The sequence below is a fragment of the Sorghum bicolor genome, chromosome 2 (genome assembly GCF_000003195.3).
Source record: "Sorghum bicolor cultivar BTx623 chromosome 2, Sorghum_bicolor_NCBIv3, whole genome shotgun sequence".
In the NCBI taxonomy this organism is placed as follows: Eukaryota; Viridiplantae; Streptophyta; class Magnoliopsida; order Poales; family Poaceae; genus Sorghum; species Sorghum bicolor.
In genome coordinates, this window is record NC_012871.2 from 16,487,587 (window position 1) to 16,510,466 (window position 22,880).

At 42.1% G+C, this 22,880-nt stretch overlaps 1 protein-coding gene, 1 long non-coding RNA gene and 1 pseudogene across 3 annotated transcripts; 2 read left to right on the forward strand and 1 right to left on the reverse strand.

The window, feature by feature from the left end:
* Nucleotides 5,034-5,383, forward strand: LOC110432634 (annotated as a pseudogene).
* Nucleotides 6,708-9,803, reverse strand: LOC110432994. Of its 2 annotated transcripts, XR_002450345.1 has the most exons (3): nucleotides 9,171-9,803; nucleotides 8,234-9,059; nucleotides 6,708-8,104 (listed from the first exon to the last, which is right to left on the reverse strand). It is a non-coding gene; the product is annotated as an uncharacterized LOC110432994 (long non-coding RNA). The 2 variants fall into 2 exon arrangements; XR_002450344.1 differs by having other exon boundaries at nucleotides 6,708-9,059; nucleotides 9,171-9,794.
* LOC110432995 (F-box/FBD/LRR-repeat protein At1g13570-like) lies at nucleotides 9,996-13,793 on the forward strand. Its single transcript, XM_021454425.1, has 5 exons — nucleotides 9,996-10,399; nucleotides 11,371-11,461; nucleotides 11,546-12,403; nucleotides 12,482-12,631; nucleotides 13,324-13,793. The coding sequence occupies exons 1-5, from the start codon at nucleotides 10,116-10,118 to the stop codon at nucleotides 13,618-13,620; spliced, it is 1,680 nt and encodes a 559-aa protein (XP_021310100.1). The 5' UTR covers nucleotides 9,996-10,115; the 3' UTR covers nucleotides 13,621-13,793.

Consider the following 22,880-nt stretch of genomic DNA (forward strand, 5'->3'; position numbering starts at 1 on the left):
GGTTTGTTTTGAGCAACTGTCTGGTATGAAAATTAATTATGATAAAAGTGATCTTCTGGTTTTAGGTATGGATGATGAGAGGGCTAATGATGTTGCAAAAGTTTTTTGCTGTAAAAGAAGTGATTTCCCTATGAAGTACTTAGGAGTTCCATTGCATTTCTCAAAACTTAGGAGAGAAGATCTACAACCTGTGATTGATAAAATTGTTAAGAGGATTGCTGGGTGGAAGGGCAGGCTCCTGTCTTATGCAGGTAGACTGACCCTACTTAAGTCTTGTCTAGCCAGTATTCCGGTATATTTGCTTTCCATAATTAATTTCCCTAGATGGGCTATTGACATGCTTAACTCACATATGGGTCACTTTCTTTGGAACAATTCTGAGGATAGGCACAAGTATCATTTAGCCAATTGGCAACTGATTGCTCAGCAAAAAGAGCTTGGGGTTCTAGGGATCTCTGATTTAAGAAGTTTGAATATGGCTCTTTTAAGTTCCTGGATTTTCAGATATCATTTAAATTCAAATTCTATTTGGACAAGAATTGTTGATTTCAAGTATAAAACAAAGAATCCAAATATTTTTTGCTGCTCGGAGGAGGGGGCTTCTCCTTTTTGGAAAGGAGTTATTTGGGCTATGCAAGCTGCCCATATGGGAATTAGATGGGTTGTTGGAAATGGTGAAAAAGTTAGATTCTAGGAAGACCAGTGGCTATGTAATACAAGCTTAGCTATTCTTTTTTGGCCTCTTTATGTTATTAATGAACAGCAAGGAAAGTCGATTAGGGAGGTGTGGAATGGTGAGGAGCTTCAGCTCTCCTTTAGGAGAAATGTCTCTGAAAGGCTTATGAACATGTGGGAAGAGTTAAGAACGGCTGTGCAAAGCATTAGGATGAATGATGAGGAGGATCAAATCTTGTGGTCTTATAGTTCTACGGGAAAGTACTCTGTGCAGTCCTTATATGCTGTTATTAACCATAGGGGTGTGGTTCCAGTTTTTGTCCCAGCTGTGTGGAAGTTGAATATTCCTCCTAGGGTGCAGTTTTTTCTTTGGTTGGTCTCTAATAATAGAGTTCTAACTAGGGATAACCTAGCAAAAAGAAGGGAGGTTACTGATGCTACTTGTTTGTTTTGTAATGAAAAAGAATCTATTTCTCATGTGTTCTTTGAATGTTGTGTTGCTATGCATGTTTGGAAGTTTGTATCTATTTTACTGGATAGAAATGTTGGTTTTGATTTTGAATCGGTTGCTTCCTTATGGATAACAAATAAAAAGTACATGGTTTGTAATATTGTTACTTCGGCAGTCTTATGGGTGATTTGGAAATTGCGAAATTCTTTATGTTTTCAGGGTGTACCATGGAGTGGGATGAAGAAGGTGTTTGCTATGGCGGGAAGGATGCTGAGGAGCTGGTTGCCAATGTACAAAGCGGATGTGCAAGAGAGGGTGAAGAGGTTGGTTCGTTCGTTGGAAATCGAAGCAAGCTCAGCTCCACAGATCGAGTGGGTTCGGGATACATAAGGGAGAAAGCCCAAGTTTGATTTTGGTAATTAATGACACCAAGTTGCTAACGCCTTGTGATTAAGTGATTTGAGTTAGGCATAGCAACACATGTGATGAAGGTGCATGGTGGCATGGAAAGGTGCCCACATGATCACAAAGGGATGAAGCATGAAGTGAAGATTATGATGATAGATGAGGAGCAAAAGTTATCAAGGCAAAGGTATAAACATAGGGTTTTACTTTTGCCGGTCTAAGATGAGTAGAGAAGTGATTGACCGGGTTTAAGATAGATAGCCGACTATCAAGAGGGGAAATCACGGTCATCTCTCGAATCAAGTGCTACTAGGTCCATATCTTGAGCATATGCATTAGGATCTTGTAAAGTGCTAACTTAACTCCTTTGGTAAAAATGTTTGTGAAAAGCTAACACACTTGCACTTTGGTGGTGGACACTTGTTGGTGTTAGCACATTTGCAAAGGAGGTGGTTTTCCTAGGGTTGAGAGGGGTGTGGGTTTCTCTCTCCCTCCCGCCTCGCAAGCTCGGCGGGATTCGGCGCTTTTGAGAAAATTAAGTGCATATTTTCTATTGCGCCGATGGGAAATTTGGAGAAGTCGCGGGAGTGTTTTCTCACTGAGAAACACTCATCGGACGCTGAGTGCGGAGGCACCGGACGCTGGCCTCAGAGTCCGGTGTGGTTGACCCTGCTAGGGTTGAGCACCGGACGCACTCTGAGAGCGTCCGGTGGTGTGCGTCCGGTGTGAGGAGTTTTTGCAACCCTCTCTGCGCATGAGTCCGGTAAACACCGGACACGTCCGGTGTGGACTAGCTTAGCGTCCGGTGACCCCGCAGGTTTGCGGAACTCTCTGCGCACGAGACCGGTGAGCGTCCGGTGCCCACTTGGTTGCGTCCGGTGGTCCGCAGGTGACCGTTGGAGTTTGACGCGCGGATTTCAAGGACACGTGGCTAACTTCTGTGCACCGGACGCAGGGGGTCGAGCGTTCGGTGCTCACTTGATAGCGTCCGGTGCCCCCGTTTTCAGCCCAGTGAAAGTGGCCAACGGCTAGTTTCTTTGAGGGGCTTATAAATAGTTGGTGGCCGGCTTTGGGAGGATAACTCTTGCACATTTGAATACTTGAGGCATACATTGAGCTAGAGAACACTCCCTCCACTCATCTCCTTGCTTGATTGCTCATCCTAGTGAGATTGAGTGAGATTCAAGTGCATTGCTTTGAGAGTTGCATTTAGTGGCACTTGATTCTTGAATTTGCTGTGGATTTCTTGTTACTCTTGGGTGTTTCCCGACGCCCTAGACGGCTTGGAGCAGCGGTGGTGTTGAGCTCGTGATTGGAGATTGCTTCGAGCCTCACCAAGTGATTTGTGAGGGGTTCTTGAGCCTTCCCCGCGGGAGATCGCAATTGGCTACTCTAGTGGATTGCTCGTGGCTTGGAGGATCCCCATCTTGTGAGTGGATGTGCGGCACCCGCTGAGGGTTTGGCTTTGGATTGCCAATTAGCTCGCGATCCATCAAGTGGGTGTATCGCCACAACGAGGAGTAGCTTGCCGGGAAGCAAGTGAACCTCGGTAAAAAATCTTGTGTCATCTCTTGCCGAGGATATTCTATTGTGATTGTGATTGTGAGTGATTGGTTGGATATATCTCTACTCTACAATGTTGGTATAACCATCACTCTCCACTCCCTTAGTTACTTGTATATCTTGCTACTTGTGTAGGTGGCTTGCATAGCTTAGTTGTGCTAGTGCTAGAATAGCTTCGTCTTTTGTTTTACTAATCAACTTGTCTAGTTGAAGTTTGTAGAAATTTTAAATAGGCTATTCACCCCCCTCTAGCCATTTGGACCTTTCAAAGGGTAGGATCTATCAATTGCTCAGCCTTTGGTGGTCTCAGAAGGTGTGCGGATCTCGCACTGTAATAGGTTTAGTTTCAAGCCTGAGCTGAGGTTTTGGTGGCTGTTTCTAGCCTGAGTTTTGCCTTTGCCTTATGGCTGTCTTTTGTTTGGACCCTTAAGAGCACTGTGAACTGTAAATGTAAGATTTTCGCTGCATGCACGTTCTTCGTTTTGTAAGTTTGACTTGAGACCTCATACCTCCGTAGAATTTCTATGGTTCTCCAAAATAATCGAGAATCATCTTTTTTTATTAGATCAGGTGACCTATTATCTCACCGGAGGTAATAGATAGATATAATTATTATTAGTTAGTTCATAACTTTTTATACTAATAGACATTAAAATAGGAAACAATCAAATAATTAGATCTAGCTACCCCACACGTGACAGCTAACATGTAAAATGTTGCAAATACATTTTCATGCATCATTACTAAAATGTTTTATGCACATTTTGTTTCTTTTCAGACATGGTCTAGGGTGCGCATGCAGCTCCTGCACTGCTGTTGGATTCGCGCCACCGCGAACGCTACACAGCTCCCGCACCGCCACCGTGAGCTCCACGCTACCGGAAGGTGACTCGAGGGTGCGCACGCAACTCTCACAGCGCTCAAGCCAGTCGGACTTGGACCCTGCCAAAAACTAACCTGGATTCCGTTTTGAGGGTGCGCACGCAGCTCTCGCAGTGCTCAAGCCAGTTGGATCCATATCCCGCCAAAAACTAACATGGATTCCGTTTTAAAAGTACACACGCAGCTCTCGCAGCGCTCAAGCTAGTTAGACCCGAATCCCGCCAAAAACTAGAGCTTTTTACCTGTATGCCATTATGAAAGATTGACCAAACCACCATGCCACTAAAAAGTTGTTTCGCACCGCTGTGCCCAACTTCATCTTCGCCTATATCTGTGTGCCATTCCGTCCATTTTGAAGCCTAACGGCAGTTAAGTGATCTGGCAAAAGACTTGAATGCCCCTAGGCCACTTGGTCTCCAAAACAAAATTTCTTTGTCCCCAGTGCCACTGACTACCAAATATAAATAATAATAATAATAATAATAATAATAATAAACTTTATAGTTTATACTACGTAAACATAAAACAAATATAGAACATCATAAAGAAAGGCGTTTTGCCGTACCAAATCACTTCTCCTAGCAAGGCATCTCGAGTTCAGACGCAGGAAACTGACAACAGGACGAAAAAAAAATAAAAATAAAAATACCAGGGCAGTGGCAAATATAGGTTCAGAACAAAAGCAACAGTACCACAAAAGCAATATGAACAGCAACATTTCCAAGGCAGTGGCAAATATAGGTTTAGAACAAAAGCAAGATTCAGTCAAATACCAGGATAGATTTCTCATATATTTGCAATCAGAAATTGCAAAGATGAACAGCAACAGTACCACAAACCACGCTACTTCTTACACAAATAATCAGACGACTACAGTTGGAGATCGACGCCCGGCAATTTATATCCCGCGCACGGCAACCCAACCAGCCCAGCTCCGGCGAGGACGCAACCGTCGGCGTTGCCCTTGGCCTCGCCACGCTAATTAAAATCACGCGGCCGCGAGCCGGAGTCCAGATCGAGTCTCGCGCGCCTAGGTGAGGGGTTTCGACACCGCGAAATGCCGGCTCCGGCTGCGATGCTGCTCCTCACAGCGGCCCCGGGGTCTCGCACGCTGTCACTGACCCTGGCCGCGAGGCGGGCACCGCTCCGGGCTCCAAGGCAGCAGCGGCTGTGGCCGGCGAGGATCCGCGCCGGCGCCGCGTCGTCGTCGGGGAGTTCATCGAGCCCTGCGCAACGTGCTGCCCGGGGGCAGCTGGTGGCGCCTCGAGGATGGCGATGAGGCCGGGGACGGGGCTGGCTGTGTCGAGGAGAGCAGAGACCACCGCCGTCTCCGCGCTCAGGCGTATGTGGTCCCTCGTCGCCGGCGACAGATGGGTCCGGCTTCTCATCCCTAGGACGGAGGTGTAGAATCTGGAAGGCGGCGGTGGTGGTAGGCGGCGGCGGGGATGTGGTGGTGGGCGTGGAGGAGGCGGAGGAGGAGCAAGCGCGGCGGCGGGCAGATGCGGCGTCATGTCGGGGAGGTAGGTGTCGCTCGTGGGCGCTCCCGTGACTAGAAGGGCATGATGGACATTGTACTACCTAGGATCCATGTGTCAGACCCCTTAAACGGAAGAAAACAAACAGAATAGGAACGGAATGGCACACGGGTATAGTCGAAGATGAAGTTGGGCACAGCGGTGCGAAATAACTTTTTAATGGCATCGTGGTTTGGTCAATCTTTTATAATAGCACTAGGTAGTATGCCCGTGCGTTGCTACGGGATAGCTAATTTTTTATAAAAGAAATACACAGATCGCACGATAAAATATCAATACTCTGAAATTAAATACTGATGTTCAAGTAACATTTAATCTAAACAGTAAAGTTTGTAAAATTAACACAGTCACAAACCCACTCTACTATATAGACCTTTTACAATAGGAACAAATAATGTCCAGATAATTTGAGCATGAACATATTGTTTAAAAAGGATAATACAAGCATTATGTCTGTGAATTCGTCGCTATCGACCACTACCGCGTCTGAGTCCGAGAGGTTAGGTGCGAGGGATTTGGCAATGTGACACGAGGTGCATGTGCTAACACTGTGGCTACATTTTTATATACAAATTAATACTATGAGATGGTATATGTACCTTTAATACACAAAATTTTTTCTAAAAATAAGTTATCCTTTACTAAGCAAGTTTAAACTATCTCCATAATATTAGAAAAAATTAGTTTCACAAACATCGCTTAATTTCTATTACAAACTTAGTTTCTTCCCCTTAAGGGAATCCTTTCCGACAATGCTATCTGATATCAGACTGGCACAAAATAGACCAATGCTTGACCATCAAGAGAATGGTGCAACACACTTACCACCAGAAGCACCAGTTAGGGCACTCACAATGCAGACTCTATCATAGAGTCTAAAGTTATTTATTACCTCGAACAATGTGGACTTAGAGTTTAAATAAGATTTGGAGTCTTGTTTTTTCTACCTCTTTCTTCAATAAATATGCTACCACATCAGCAAAATATCATAAATAATATGTAATTAATTGTCTTGGACTCTGTGATAGAGTCTTGCATTGTGAGTGCCGTTAGGATGCTAAAATTATAGAGTTTCTTACTTTCCCCAACGCCCAAAGAGTAGCATATCCAGGATGACATATTTTCTATCACAAATTCACATTTTAGCTAAAGGTTCAAAATTATCTATCATATATCCATCAATTATCTCGGCTAGCTGACATCAAATCTCTGTAGCTACAGCTAGCAGATTTCTCTATTTCTAGCATTGTTCAAAGTCTACACTTAGGCAGGTACAAAATCCACCATGCCATTAGCTTAGATGAATCACCTGGTTGCGTTGCAATGAGAAAAAAAAATACAATGATGATTCAAGTTTGAACGTGTATGTCATTCTCACAAGAAAAAGCTCCCATGTAGATGATATCAAAAGTCTAAAATCCCTCGTAATAAAGTGACACACTAAGATTTTAATGTCAAGTATAAGACAAATTCCATACCAACACTGCTCTTCTTAACCCTAGATCCACATGTTTGCATCCTCTCTCCACCCTCACCACGCTCATGTACTCATGTCTTTGTGTTGTCGCTGCCTTGCCAGTGCGGGATCACAATCTGGACCTACTTAAAATAAAGGGGAAAATCATTACAGAGGGAACATCACATATGTTCCTGTGGGTTTAGAAACTTCTATTCTTACCTTCCTAACATTATGACAACACGAGAAATAGCCCCATGCATGATTTTATTTCAACATACCCATATGTGGTACAAAGCAAAAACATTTACAATTGGTACATGGCTCATTATGCAAATCCATGATATAGTGAGTCTGTTACTAAATTAGGCATTAATTAAAAATCAATTCAACTAACATATATCAAGCAAAGTTTGTAAACATGGTTAAAACAATATAGTGGCTCATTGGATGATCTCCTAGTGCCATCCGTCGTAAATGGTGAAGGCACTACTATTTCTCTCTTCCAAAATTGTCTTTCTATCAAAATATAAGTGGTTTCATAGTATTATTTTATTTTGACAGGTACAGTCATTGCCCCATGTTTCATTAATGGAGTTTGTTGGTTTACTGATCTTGTCTCTCTCAGCTTGGTACCTTACCAACACATCAGTTAGTTTTCATATACATGAATTAAACAAGAATAAATTTAACCCCTAATTTCCAAGCAGCCTAGTATCATAGCAGCACATCAGTTAGTCTTCGTATACATGAATTAAACAAAAATAAATTTAACCACAAATATCCCAGAAGCACTGCTAGTTAATAAATTGATTTTATAAGAGAATCTAGTTGGAATTTGAGTGCCATAACCACATACCTGACTGTGTAATTTGCAGGCTAGCATAAATCCAGAATTAACTTGCAATGCCATGAATTAGATTAAAACATATGATTTGTGGTTACAATTGCAATCTTTCTAAACACCTAGGAATCGACAAGGTGCTCAGGTTCACGGGGAGGGCAGATGGCATGACAGGGTCACCAACTCTAGCCATAATTGATCATAATGTTGTGCTTGAACAAAAAAAATACCATCTCAACAATCACTGCCTACTGGGATGAAACCGCTAGTGTGTCCGCATAGCTGGTCATGATCTGTCATTTTGACAAGATTGACAAGCTGCAATCAGCAATAAATTAATGAAACAAATAAAAGCTAATGAAAAGAGAGTTAGATACATATTAGTGAAGCTTAAATTTGATAGTGAGAAAAGTAATACATACCCTCTCCAAGTGAACTAAATATATATAGATCTTTGTAGATCCTGATTTTGCACAACCAAACCATTCAATTTAGCAAGGAAAAAAACCTTTTTCTGCATACAGGTCTCATATTCATTCTACCTGGTACTACAAGATAGAATATATATCTAATATCAAAATGAAGTTTTAAAGGATAGAATAGAGTCACAATGCAAGCAACTATAGATTCGCTAGAGAATTCCATGAAATCTGAATGAAAAGGGAGTTAGATACATATAGATCTCTGCAGATCCTTATTTTGCACAACCAAACCATTCAATTTAGCAATAAAAAAACCTACCATCACATCGATTTCAATGAAACCTGAAGGCTCTCTATTATCAATATTTAGCAGGAAGTAAGAAAGAGAAAGGCAGATCTTGTGTCCCCTGATCTGTTGAATGACAAGAGTATACTAAAAGATTGGTGCTTAGTTTAATTTTAACAAAGTCAATTCGCAGTTTTAGTCATGGTACATGGAAGTTTAGAAAGTGAAAGCAGAAGAATAGCTCAGGCTCTTATACTTCCAGTGATGTTCCATTACCTTGTTTGCATTAGGCTCCACCTTCAACATCACCATATATACCGAATACTAAATATGGGTTAAAAGAATTACACAAATTCCTGAGGAAAATTTAGGAATGATGCATAAATTATTAATGTACATATACACCTAGCAAAGCACATCAGTAGGGTTCTCTGGCAGCAGCTTCGTTCAAAACTTCTATGCACCAGCAATCTCCATTTTCTATCAGCCGATAGGTCCCACTCCCTCCGATGACACTGCCACCAGCCCACCACTACTCATCTGGGTAATAGTATGACAGAAAGGCTAAGGAAATTAAGATGAGTAGCAGGATATGGAGAAGGATGTTGCTTAGGGATTTCAAATCATTGATTTGGGGATATGGAGACTCACCTTTGAAAGATCGATGGAGCTTGCTCCAACATTGCCGTCGCTGCCGCATGCCTGCACCTTTATCCCGTCGTAGTTGATTCCAGCGCCGGCGACTGCCCCACATGGCCACACCGAGGCTGGGCCATACCGTACTTCTGCCTAGCTGTTGCCAGCAGCCCAGCATCCCGCGTCGTGGTCTATCGCCATGGCATGGCCTCAATGGTGCCGCCGTGTCGTGGCCTCCTCGCCAGCTTCCGTGCGGCATCCGACGGCGACGCAGTGAGCTGCGGGTGAGGGTGACGATGGGGAGCGGCGGATACGAACGACGGTGGCCGGCTGCATGCGGAGCGAGGATGAGGGTCCCCGCGCGATGGCGATGACGGCCGCGCAAGATCGGTGGCGTCGCGAAACTGCCGGGCGGCCGAATCAGGGGAGCGAAGTTTCCTTTTGTGACTGGGTTAGGAGCGGAGGAGAGGATGCCAGGCACGAGGACAACCACCAGCGGACGGAGGGCCAGATCCAGATCCAGAGGACGGCAGCGTCAGGGGGAGGTTGGTAGGCAGCGGCGTCGTGGGGCGGTGTCGCGAGGTCGTGGGGAGGCACGGGATTACGGAGGCAGTCCGATGAAACGCGGAGACGATAACATGTGGCTCTTTTTAGTTGTAGAGATACAGCTAAAAAGCTCCAAAAACTAACCTGGATTCCGTGTTTTCTGAGAGCCAAGAGAGAAGACTCGTTAGTGGACCCAGCCAATCAAATACATCGTACTGTAGCCCACGGCTCGGCCAGGCCGACGGCCAGGAATCGAACACGGCCAGTATACGGATACGCGACCACCCTCGACGTATCGGTGCTATGTAGTGCGAGTGCCTTGCGACCGCGCCCATAAACTTTTCCCAAATCATCCGCAGCCACCCCTCAGGACTCAGGAGCTTCGCACGGCACGCCGCTCCGCAGTCGGGAACCATGGCGGTTACGCCGCTCCGCACGGCGGAGGGCCACGACGGCGTAGATCCGGACCCCATCCGGAGAGCTCTGAGAGGCGTCAGCAGCGTTCTCGGTCGCGTGGCCTGCGCGCTCGCCCCTGCGGCGGGCTCTTTAGGCACCGACGGCAGCTGCCGTCGCGGTGCGTCGGGCAATCTCGCCGGGATAGCCGAGATCGTGGACGAAGGCGGCATTGGCGTCCCCGCGGGTATCTGCCCCGCCGGTGGCAGCGTTTTGGTCCGTGTCGGCGACGGCCGTCCTGTCAGGTCTGTATCTCGCAACTGGCTGATTGTTTGTTGTTCGTTTTGATACATAGATCTGAACAGACGACCTTATCCTCGCAAAGTAGCAATAGTGGGAAGTCAAATGATACTGTATTTGCATGAATTTTTGCTGGTTTCATTTGGGGGCTCCCTCATGGCCTTAAAGCTGCGACCTTTGGTCAGGATTTTTGGTGCTTTTGACTGGACAAAGGGTGGTTATTTCAAACCTTTTTTTATTAAAATTAAATTAAGTAAATTTGTTTATCAAGATGGTTTCAGGAAAAGACTATTTGCTCAGCAAATAGTTTTCAGGAAAAGACTAAGACACGATTAGATAATACATAATTAAATCAGATCCTCTTATATCCCTCAGATGCATCAAGTACCAAACAAGATGGTACTTGTGCTCTGTTGTGAGTTGTGACCTGATAGCAGAGGATACAGACCCAAGGCCAGATGCTCGATTTTCATCCAGAAGGAATACTAGCCATAAGAGAATTTTATTTTAACTAAATAAGGGCACAGTGGTGTTTCTATGAGAAAAACCGGATGGACTTTTGATAGCAAATCTACTTCTAAAAACTTTTTTCTATAATAGTGGTCAAAGTATAAGAACTTGAGTACATATGCCATTAACATCTGTTGTTTATTAGTGGAGAAAATATTCACTTCCAAGTCAGTTATAAGTTTGTCATGAGTTCTAAGGTGGTGTAGGGCAAAAGATTTTTCAGGGTTCAACTAAGGAGTTACCATAGTTCTTACGGCGTAAAGGCGAGGCATGGCGATGGGGGGGGGGGGGGGGGGGGCGCCTTGAGAACTATGGGAGTTACTATGGCATTTTCAGATTGTTGACATACTTTGTCATAGTTCATCTCATGGAATTTTTAGTTTCTATGATCTGTCAGTCCTGACTGCACAGCTATCTTATTGTGATGACATCAGACTAATGGAAGTTCTGCCATTGTCTTGTGCAGCATAGGGAAAGGAAACAACCTTACAAGCAGAAGTGCACAATCAACTCATGGAACACGGCGACCAAATATTAAACTTGAAGACCTGCCGGAGGTATGCTACAAACTTTCTTCTTTAAATATGATGTTGAGAGTAAATTAAATTTCCAAACTTGGGATGGGGTTTGCTTTGCTGCAGGATGTGCTAGACAGGGTGTTTTCAAAATTGCAGCTCAATGAGGTTGTTCGGACCAGTGTGTTGTCAAGTAAGTGGAGGCTTATGTGGGCAATTTCTTCCAAACTAAGGCTTGATGGCCCTACAATATGTGGCCGACCTCGATATTTCTGCAACAAACCAAACTACACCAAGGAATTCATTGATGGTGTTAATACGGTGTTGCAACAGCTTCATGGCAAGGTGGTCGAAGAACTTGATGTCAAAATTGAATTTGAGAGCATATTAGTTGATCATCTGAACAACTGGATTAGTTTTGCTGTGTCATCACTTATGAAGAATCTAGTTCTGGATTTAGCACCAGCTAAATTTGTGGATGAGAAGGATAGGTACATGTTTCCCATTGAATTGTTCGATGGTGCATCCATATCTCGGATACAACATATTAAGCTTAGCTGCGTATCCTTCAGACCACGTTCCCTGTTTAGAGGTTTCCCAAACCTGCGGAAGCTTGATCTGCATCTATTTGATGCGTCTGAAATGGAACTTGATGACATGCTGTCAGGTTGTGCTAATCTTGAGTGGTTGAGCTTCATTAGATGCCAAGTGAATGATGAATTAAAGGTAAAACAGCCACTGTCCCGTTTGCTGTACTTGCGCATTGCGCATTGCAGCATTAAAAAGGTAGAATTACATGCAAAGAATCTCAAGACTTTTGTATACCGTGGGGTGCAATTACCTATTGACCTTGGCGAAGTTAAGAAACTAGAAACAGCAGAACTTCGTTTGTATGGTGTCACTTTTGAGTATGTCCTAAGTGTACTTCCAAGTGTGCTCCCAGGTGTGCAAAACTTCACCTTGAAGACTAGTTATCTACCAGAGGTATGTTGTTGCAACATATTATGAATCTTTAACTCACTTTTTAGTTTTGATTTGATCTGACAGTTTTCTATCTTCCAGATGCCCTTATTACTGGAAAACATTGGCAAATTTTCCCAGCTGAGATTTTTACGGCTGTTACTCCGAGTACATTGTAGTGAAAGCAATAATATTCTCTCGCTGGCATCCTTCCTCAGGGCTGCCCCTTTAATTGAGGAGGTTGAGGTGCATGTAAGTACTCTTTCTTGGTTGCACTCTGCCAGCAGTGATTTCATGCATATGAATATATCATATTTATGAGTTATTTCTTAGTTAAACATAGGAGATTTGCTTCCGTACCTTTCTTTCTAGTGGAACACTATGCTAGTTCATGTAATGTCATGTCTAGTTGGGAGACTTGTGGTGAGAGGCCAATAATGAAGTACTGTGCCTATGTAATTGGGAGTTTAATACATATAGGTCCCATCCGATATTGTAACCTGCTGTTGGCGCTTGAGCTTATCAGTAGTGTTTTTCTCTCACAACAAATCAGTCGAACACTACTTTCAGCCATGACTTTTTTGCCAAGCGAACAGGGCTAATTAGTCTCATGGAGGGTTGTACCTTCTTTTTTTGAAATCGAGTTGTACTTGTTGATTGTCATAGCTATGTACTTCACTGATGCTTAAAGTTCAATTTGTAAACTTAGCTCATAGACTACTTGTCTCGTTAACTTCACCGATGTACTTCACATTTGTACAGACACCTCACCCATTATGAACTTCACTGATGCTTAAAGTGTAAACTTAGCTCATAGACTACTTGTCTTGTTAAGTTCAATTTTTTAATAAATACACCCTTACTGATAATGAAATTTGGCATCAGAATATACATATCTTTAATGATAAGTACACTGACCATACTTATTCATTGAATTCTTGCAGTTTGATGCATTTTGCTTGCAACGTGTGGGATGGGGATCTCTCCGGAGTCTTCCGCCTCATTCATATAATTATCTAAGGAAAGTGCATATCACAGGGTTTATTGGGATTATGGGACAACTTGAATTTCTGGCACATATTGTGGAAAATGCCCCTGCCCTACGGATTTTAAATATAGATCCAAGAAAGAAGTTGGGTAATTGTACGTGTTCGGCTTCAGATTTCGTGGCTATTCGAGCTTCTGTTACAAGTAAACTTGCTGGAAAAATCTTGCCTGGCACGGAAGTTAACATTCTGTAGGAATTCTTTAGTTACCCTGTGCAAGAAGTCGAATGATGTCCAGGCGCAGCTATTCTTTAGTTGTAGGGCATGTGATGAATCAAATCTATGTAATAGAAATATTTGTCCTTGTAACACTAGTAGTGTCCCCGTGGTTACAAGCTACATAGTTATTTATTCCTCCATTTGCGTCATGTGACATTGAGTAGTTACAAAAATTGAACTACTCAGCATATCGTCATATACGATTCAGTAAATTAGGTTTCAGCAGCAAGAAAGGGCACACACGCCAAAGCCAAGGCCTTGTTTACTTCCACCCAAAATCCAAAAACTTTTAAAGATTCTCTGTTACATCGAATTTTTAGACACATGCATGAAGTATTAAATATAAACAAAAATAAAAACTAATGACACAGTTTGGCCGAAATTTACAAGATGAATCTTTTGAGCCTAGTTAGTTCATGATTGGATAATAATTACCACAAACAAACGAAACTGCTACAGTGTTGCAAAAAAATTTCAGAAAGGAACTAAACAAGGCCTAGTCGATGAGCAGATTGTTCAGACGCTTACAATGTACAATTGGCAGCAAGAAGGGGCACACAAAACACGCCAAACAACAATTAGTCTATGAGCAGATTGTTCAATGAGATAATATGGAGTAAAATGTACAGTTACAAGTGTTAGAAGTGTAATTGTAGCATAACCAAACTGGAGTCACATATTTCTGCAAGTTACTGCTTCAAGGTGAATTCATTTGAAAGGCCCCAAAAAAATGCACATACAAACATAAATTGGACCAAGTTATCATCTGAGCACATATTAATCACATGTTTCAATAAGTATAACAGTAATATTTGAAACTGCAGGCCAGCACACACCATAGACACCATAAACTGCAGGCCAGCACATATAAATCACATATATTTCTATAATCCAATTAGTCCAAAAAGAAATACCACATCAGAACATCATAGACATGCTGAACAAGAAGAGTCCATGACGCACAGCTAGAGCTCCAGCATGTGCGAGTGCAGCCTTGTCCATAGCTCGGCCACCTGCTCCTACCCAAGTGCATGGCGTGTTGTTGACAGTCATTAAATACCAAATATAACCGTCAACTATTGCATATAATAAATCGATATGAAATGAATTACAAAGCATAGTTGTAGGGTTTGATTCTGATAATTTCTACGTGTTTTGGTGATTTTATATTTTCAGCAGGGCTATTCAAGAAAAGAGAAAAAGAAGGATTGAATTGCATAAAAAGAATAAAACTTGTCTGTGACGAAATATGCATCATCGGACTTAGGAAGACTCCAGAAGACATACGAGCGAAGGATAGGTTGTTGGGCATTCTTAACGTCATTACCAAAAGTAGACTTAGTTTTCTAATTCTGATAACGGTACCAAAAATGCCAAACCTATCCCTCATGCCACTTAAGCCAAGTTGTCATCCCAGCATGACATGAGAGATGCAGTATTGAAATATGCAATTGCTCTTCTGAATGAATAATAAATGAGATCTGCAAGCGTACAGATTAATACCGATGTAGCATTTTAACCGGAAAGTATTCCAGGTATCGTTATTTATATTTTTACCACTGGGAAGGGATTGCTAATCATCAATGTTGATTATGGAATGGAACATAAAATTGAGTATCTATCATTGCATGTATAATAGAGAGCATTTATCTATCTCTTTCATACAGGGATAAATGTCACATAAAAGATAGATAAAGTATGAATGGTGACAAAGATAATTAATCTGATCAGCATAACTAGCCACATATAATAATGATAAACACCTCAACAGATATTCTAGCAAGTCATTAGCATGGAATTAGGATGAACTACAAGAATATTTCCTAAGTTATTCTTAACTATAAATTCTAGCATAACATAGTTAGTGCAATTATACTTGGCAATCATTGCGAGACAGGACTACGCCCATGCATAGTGATATTATCAAGGAAAATGAGAAACATAGCAATCACTCCCCTGTAATAATGTTGTTCTGCCTGCCCTATACACGAGAGGGGGACTATATAAGAATCAATGGAGCTGTCACCACCACGAACTGCCCCGCGATCCGACATATAGGGTACAATCGCAGATAAATACGGTATAGGCACCACGCCTACACAATACTTATCATTTACCCACTGTACACATGGATAAACGCTATACGATCCTAAACATGTATATAATTCAAATCTAACTAAGCCAAGCATATAACTATTGTAAACTAAGAACAATATAATTGCAAATATAAACAAGTAGAGCAAAGTCATAATCAATATATTAAAGTAGAACAAAGTCATATTCATAATATTGAGGAACAATGATGAACAAATGAAGAACAGTAGAGGAATTACCAAGAATCCTCTTGACAGATCCGGAAACCAATCGAAGATTGACTCCTTCTAGTTCTAATCCTATGTAGCTATGCTAAACTAGAGATCTAGTTGATGTGGTGGCTCTAGGGCTTGATCAGAGGCTTCTTCTCCTGAGATGGATAAATGAATTAGGGTTTCAGAGCTCCTCTTCTCCAGGGGCCAGGGGGTCTGCTTATATAGTCCTTCCAAATGAATGTGGGCCGTCGGATCAAACCGACATTAATCGCACGGTTTTCCTTAATCCCGTAGGTCGGTGGAGCATGATCTGCGAGGTGGAGCATGATTGGCTCTCAGGCCAGGGCAGGCGCCCAAGGGGGGAGGGCGGGCGCCCTGCCCCCAGGTCCGCTCGGTCTTCCGCTCGTTTCCGTGGCTTCTGGACTCTTCTAGATGTTGGATAATTGCGCGGCATGTTAATATCTCTATGTAAACCCGACGTGTGGGCCTTTCCTCCATATTTCCTGATAACCCCCTGCAGAAATAGACAAACACCAAAACTCGTGGAATTCTGTTAGATAAAACCCTAAGTCTGGGTGTCGGTTACTTTTGGATCCTTTTCTCTGTTTATTTGCTGATTATATTTGATACTTAAGGACCGTCAACAACTCCCCCAAGCTTACCTCTTGCTCGTCCCTGAGCAAGGATAATCTCAGTGATGGATCAGAAGTTGTTGGAATGCCTTTAAAAGTTGATGGTACACATGCTTTCAAATAAGGTCTCATCTCTAAGTTAGAGTAAACCGTCAAGACTTAAAACTTACTTATTTTACCTTTTACCATGGGACTTGTAACCGTCACTTTTGTCTTGAGCAGTTAAAAGATAGAACGGTCTAGTCAACCGCCATGTCTCTTATTCTTGATCAGCTATAGCTCTGGAGTTTTTTTGTAAATTTCAAATAAAACTCAGAGATTCCTTATATGACTCTCTCAGATCTCTATTTTGTGGTATTTCTGGATCCTACCAAGGCAGTGATGGTATATGCCTTCTCTCAAAGTATGTAGTATTTGTAGTATAAAGCATAGTGACCTTGCCTTCTCTCTCACCCTACTTTAATAAGGCTTTTGATATCTAGAGCTCATAGATGGGAGATAAAGTATACGTACTTACAAGACATTTATTGCATAGTCAAACCATGGATCTAGAGAAATAAGTCAATAAGTCAAATCAAGATGTGCATGTGTGGCGAATGAATGGTGTATGGTGATAACAATGGTGAAAGTCTAATTCTACTTTTGCTCTTTTGAGGGGATACATACCTTTCTTGCTCTTTTGAAACTTTTTGAGGAGAATGAGATGCTCTATATTTTCTTTTTCTTTCCTCTCAGGTGGGTATTGTACCCGTAATTCTACTATCGGACACTTGTCTATTTTTACCTCTCGTCTCACTTTTTCTTTTCTTTCGAGCTTCTGGGCACTTGCCCCTTTTTATTTCCTCATACCCTTTCTCTTTTTTTTTCTCTTTTTTTAGAGCACTCATCTCCTGAAATAATATAGCAAGTGGTAGTAACCAAGATAACTTGAGCATTTATTTCACAGGGAAAAACAGAAATAGGAAAATGTTTTTGGCTATTCTCTCCCGGATTAGGAGTAGAATACTTTTGGGTGGTTCTGGAGATGGAAATGAGTGGATATATGTGGATGCGTACTTCTGGAGTAGAAGCAGCATGTGTGAGTGAACGTGCAAGTGAATCTTGATTTAACCACATGACAAGCTCCTAAGAGTCTACACAGCTTGACCACACCCAATGCTCATAAGCAGTAAAAAGTAAATGTGTGGTTCAAAGTCTAGCAAGTATGTATATAAGGGTCTACACAGCTTGACCACACTCAATGCTCATAAACAACAGCTCAACCTTCCCATATCGTATCCATTAACGACTTAGACTTTAGATCAAGTACTATTCCCACAAGTTCAGGTTTAGAGCAAATCTTAATTAATAACAATCATTCCTAAACTTGAGAGAGATTTCAATTTTGAGAACTAGTCATGGCAGAGCAACTATTCATCATTTCCATGTGAGAGCTTATCATGAGGGTTCATAGCAAATTTTATTTATTTATTTATTTAGCAAACTAAGCAAAGATATAAGCACAAAATATTTATTTGGATTTTTATGATTATGCATCTTTTTATTATCTGAGTAAAATATAAACGTGAGTAGAACACTTAGCTGGATAAATGGGGGTGCTCTCCCCAAGCTGGATTTTGACGTAATTTCTTCTGATGTAGCTAGCAGGTAGCGGAGGTGTATTTAAATGTCGGCAGCACCCTGACAGTGATTAGGATGTCCTCCGTCTGCTAGTCTTCTTTGATCCTTGAATTCTGTGGAGCTCAAATAGACAACAAAGCTTTGTAGAACTGGTTAAGTGTTAGCATAAATATCTAGCCTTTATCATGTTGAGCCTCCTCAATAAATGTTACTCTCTTTTTTTATATTTTCATTTTTATAGAGCAGAAAAAATATTTATTTTATTTTTATGCCACCACAGTGAATATACTTATGGGTTTTATGCCATGAGCATACTCACATGGGGCTTACTATTTTTAACATTTTTATTTTCTTTTCAAGATGATATGAACCTGATTAACTAAGCAAACTATTTTAAATAATTAAAAGGAAAAAGATAACTACCAAGTTTACCTCTTGGCAAGGCGTTCGGTATTTTTAAGTCCTCCGAACGAGACTCTCCGTTTTCTCAGTCGTCCTGGGATTCGCTGGATGGCGTAGTCGGTGGTTCCGACGGTGCCTGCTCTTCATGTATAACTATCTTCTCTCTACACACCTGACTCGGTGCTACGGTCTTCTCAGAACAGTTCTGGTCAAGCTGTATGTCTTCAGACATTACCACTTCTCCTTCGTAGACTGCCCATCCGTCCTTGATGATTTGCCTTCTCTGATTGCGGTTGCGTCGTCTTCTTCTTGTCCTGACCTTCTCAGAGGGGAAGTGCATGTGGACTTCTCTGGTTCCAATGTAGATGATTGCTTTAACGGTGCTGAGGAACGGTCTCCGAAGGATGATGGGTGGATCGTACTCGTCTTCTCCCATGTCAATAACCTTCAACCTATCAGAATGTCAGATCTGCTATCTGGAGCTGAATGTATGTCAGTTTTAGGGGCATGGTTCTGAATAGGAGCTGATAGGTGACTGTGTCGTCCTTTTTGGTCAGGAACGGTGACTTAAGTCGATGATCTTGACCTCCTTGAACTGCAGTGACCATCTTAGCTGACTCGATCCACATTTGCTTGTTCCTATTCCTCCTATTAGTCCTCTTCCTTGGTTCATGTCGGGATTGGTCTGAGATTTGTTCTTGAAGGAAAATGTCTCCTTCCTCCCCTTGATGTAGACACTGATCTTGACAACACTAGCGTAGATGACACCTCCCGAGGTGTTCAGGAATGATCTCCCTAGGATGATGGGTGCCCTCTCATCAGTACGAGTCTCTATCACCATGAAGTCTGCTGAAGCGTACAAGGTACCAACTCGGACGCGGAGGTTCTTCAATATTTCCTTTGGGAAACCTCGGCATGATGTTGATACTGGAGCCAAAGTCGCAGAGTGCTTCTGGGAAGTCCACCATGCCGATGGAGATCGGGATGACGGGGCGTCCTGGATTGTCTCTCTTGACCGGCAGAAGGTCAGTAATTACTTCCACAATGGGGTTACTCCAGTAGTTACGTCCTCAAGCATCTCAGGGCAGTGATTGCCTGAGTGTCCAGTATCTCCAGTGTGTTTGTGCTCGTAGATCTAGGTTCTTCACTTGGTGGAGTCTGGGAGTTGTAAAACTCCTTCATATGATGCTCGAAGTGTACCTGCCCATAGAGACAAAGCAGAGATCAAGTGCATGGGCCCTGTTGGTGGAAAACACCAATAGAACCAAAAGTGTATTTGTTCTCTCTAACCTTAAGCATAGTGAGCAAGACAAACTTGATGGATAATAAGATCATGAGTGTAGCATTTAAAACATTCTTTAGATCAGATCGCTCAACCTAATGGAAAGATAATCTATCTATACTTATGTTTTTTTATATATATCTTCCAAAGATTGCGTGTGCAACATTTTAGTTCATATGATTAGGAGTGTGGGATCACAAAGGTGGAAGGACTAAACATGTTGAATCGATTGGGTTGGTTAATCTAGAGTTGTAAATCATACATGTTTGTCTCTTTTATTCAGGTGAATGCCAGAATCAAGGAGAAGCTTATAAAAGTGATAGTCAAGTACCTTAAGATGTTACCTTACTTGAAGAGTGATGGTACAGTATCACCTTGTGGAAGCTTTCCTTTCTTAGCAGTTGTACATTGTGTTTGTGACACCCTCCATGGATCATCTCTTGTGAGCTATGCCTTCCTTGTGTATATTGTTAAACTTCATGTGTCTCTCTCTTCTTGTCTCCAATGTGGGTTTATCTCAGGACTTCCCAGGTCGATATTGAAAGTTTTCTTGCAGGGGTTAGTCCAACAAAATATCCAATGTCTACTATAGCATACTGTCGGCTCAAAAATCAACCTAGACACCATGTATAATTTGATTCAGGAGGGCATTTTAACCTAAGCACCATGCTTAATTTAAAACCCCTTGGAAGTAAGATCATCATTCCTAAACTAAGCACCAAGCTTAATTAAGAGATAAATGAAACTACTCCAAACCTAGACATATACTAAAGCAAATAAAGGTGGTATGAGAGCATTTATAGAGATCTACTCAAGTGGAGATGAAGTAGTGTGATTAGTATTTAACAAATTGAGCATGTCTCAAAGGTAGGGATAACCAACATAGCAACATGGCAAATGATATTTTTATGTAAAGTACTCCCCCAAGCTTGAATTTTGCAAAATTCAAGTTTGGATGAATTTAATTCAATGTCGTATGATGATTGGTTGGACATACCTTGTGCTTGTCATTCATCCGATCTTCTTACTCCAATCCAGGAAAGGTTAGTGACAAGAATACCCGAAGAATTTTTTTACAATTATCCTTATATGCTCAATACACAAGGTAATGTTGCAAATAATTAAAAGCTCATGTTATGATCTGATAGTGCTTATTTTAGGACACTAAGCTTGTGCTTGGGAAACCATCAATTTATGTCGGCGAAGTGGTTTCCCCTCCAACGCTGACCTATATCAAGATCAACTCAACGAGATCTGCAATATTTAATATAGACATATGCATCGACAACCGCCCTTTTAAAGCTTTTATAAATAGAAAGGATGAGGGGGTTGGAGATCTCGAATGTGGTGATGTTGGAAAAACCAATGGATTGGGAAGATGTTTCATATGAGCATGGAGTAAATGAAGTGGCTATGAAATAAATTCCATGCTCATTAATGCTTAGAGTGAAATCCATGTGGTATGGTGAAGATGATAAGGTGAGTGTGGTAAAAAAAGAAAATTAAAAGGATACATGGACGACTTGGTTCGAAACTAGCACAGCTACCGTTGCCCGGCAACGACTCCAGAAAGCTTGTTGGGTATTTCAAACGCAAACAGAAAAATCCGCAAGCGCACGGATACCGATGTAGCTTTCACCCGGGAGTATTCCAGAGTATTGATTTTCCACAGAGAACGTGAGTGTACTAATTAAGATCCAAGATCACCCAAGGATCTAAGAATCAAGAATTACTTCAAGATTATTTATATCGGGACATCAGAGCACTAACCACAGAAAGAGATGAGAAGGTGGCTAGGAAGGTCTGACTACGGTCCTACAAACACCGATCCGAACGAGGTGGAATACGTCGACCGCTAGGGCTGTCACTACCCTAAGGCTACCACAACAATCCACAGGATTGGGTGCAATTCCAGGTAATTGCAAGACTAAACACCACGTCTAATCTATTAATTACTACTCTAATGTTTCAAAGATTAGAGCACTTGATGCAAGCGGGAATCCAATAAATAACTTGAATGTAAATAAAAGTAATTAAAGAACTCAGGAATTATGAATTGAAGAACCTGGAGAACGATGAAGAATGAACCAGTTGCTGCAAAAGTACAATGTTGAGGAAGATCCGACAGATTCGGCTCCTCCTCCGCTCTCCTCTTCTCTCTCCCTATTTTCTAGATTACAACTAGAACTAACTAGAACTAGAGGAACTAGAACTAGAACTAGATGAACTAGAACTAGATCTAGATGAACTAGAGGTAGAACTAGAAGAACTAGTGGGATCCTCTCTACTTGGATGAAGAATTGAAACCCTAGCTTTGATTCTGTAGAAGATGTATGATCTCCAGGGGCCAGGGGCCTTGCTTATATAGTCTTTTCAGATGAATCTGGGCCGTTGGATCAAACCGACATTAATCGCACGGTTTTCCTTGATCCCTTAGGTCGGTTGAGCATAATCCGCGAAACGGGTCCTGATTGGACTCTGGAAGTGGGCGGGCGCCTAGGAGAGTAGGGCGGGCGCCCTGTCCCTAAGCCCTCTCGGCTTCCCGTTCGTTCCCATGGCTTCTGGAGTCTTCTAGATGATAGAAAATTGTGCGGCACGTTAATATCTCTATGTAAACCCGACGTGTGGGCCTTTCCTCCGTATTTCCTGATAACCCCCTGCAGAAATAGACAAACACCAAAACTCGTGGAATTCTGTCAGATAAATCCCTAAGTCTAGGTGTTGGTTGCATATAAGTCCTTTTCCATGATTAGTTGATGGTTAAATGTGAGCATTAAGGACCGTCAACATTCACAAATCTTTTGAGTGCTTTAATCTATAGGGCACTAAAGGTTGAAGTAGTAATTATAGGTGTAAGCATGGTGCTTAGATCTAGGTTACTTGTGAATGATCCCTGTCTTTTTGGATCGGTGGTAGATCACAAAGGTGACTCTTATAGCTTCGTTGAATCCTCTGTAGTCTACTATCCTTATTGATGCTAGTAGGGGAGAA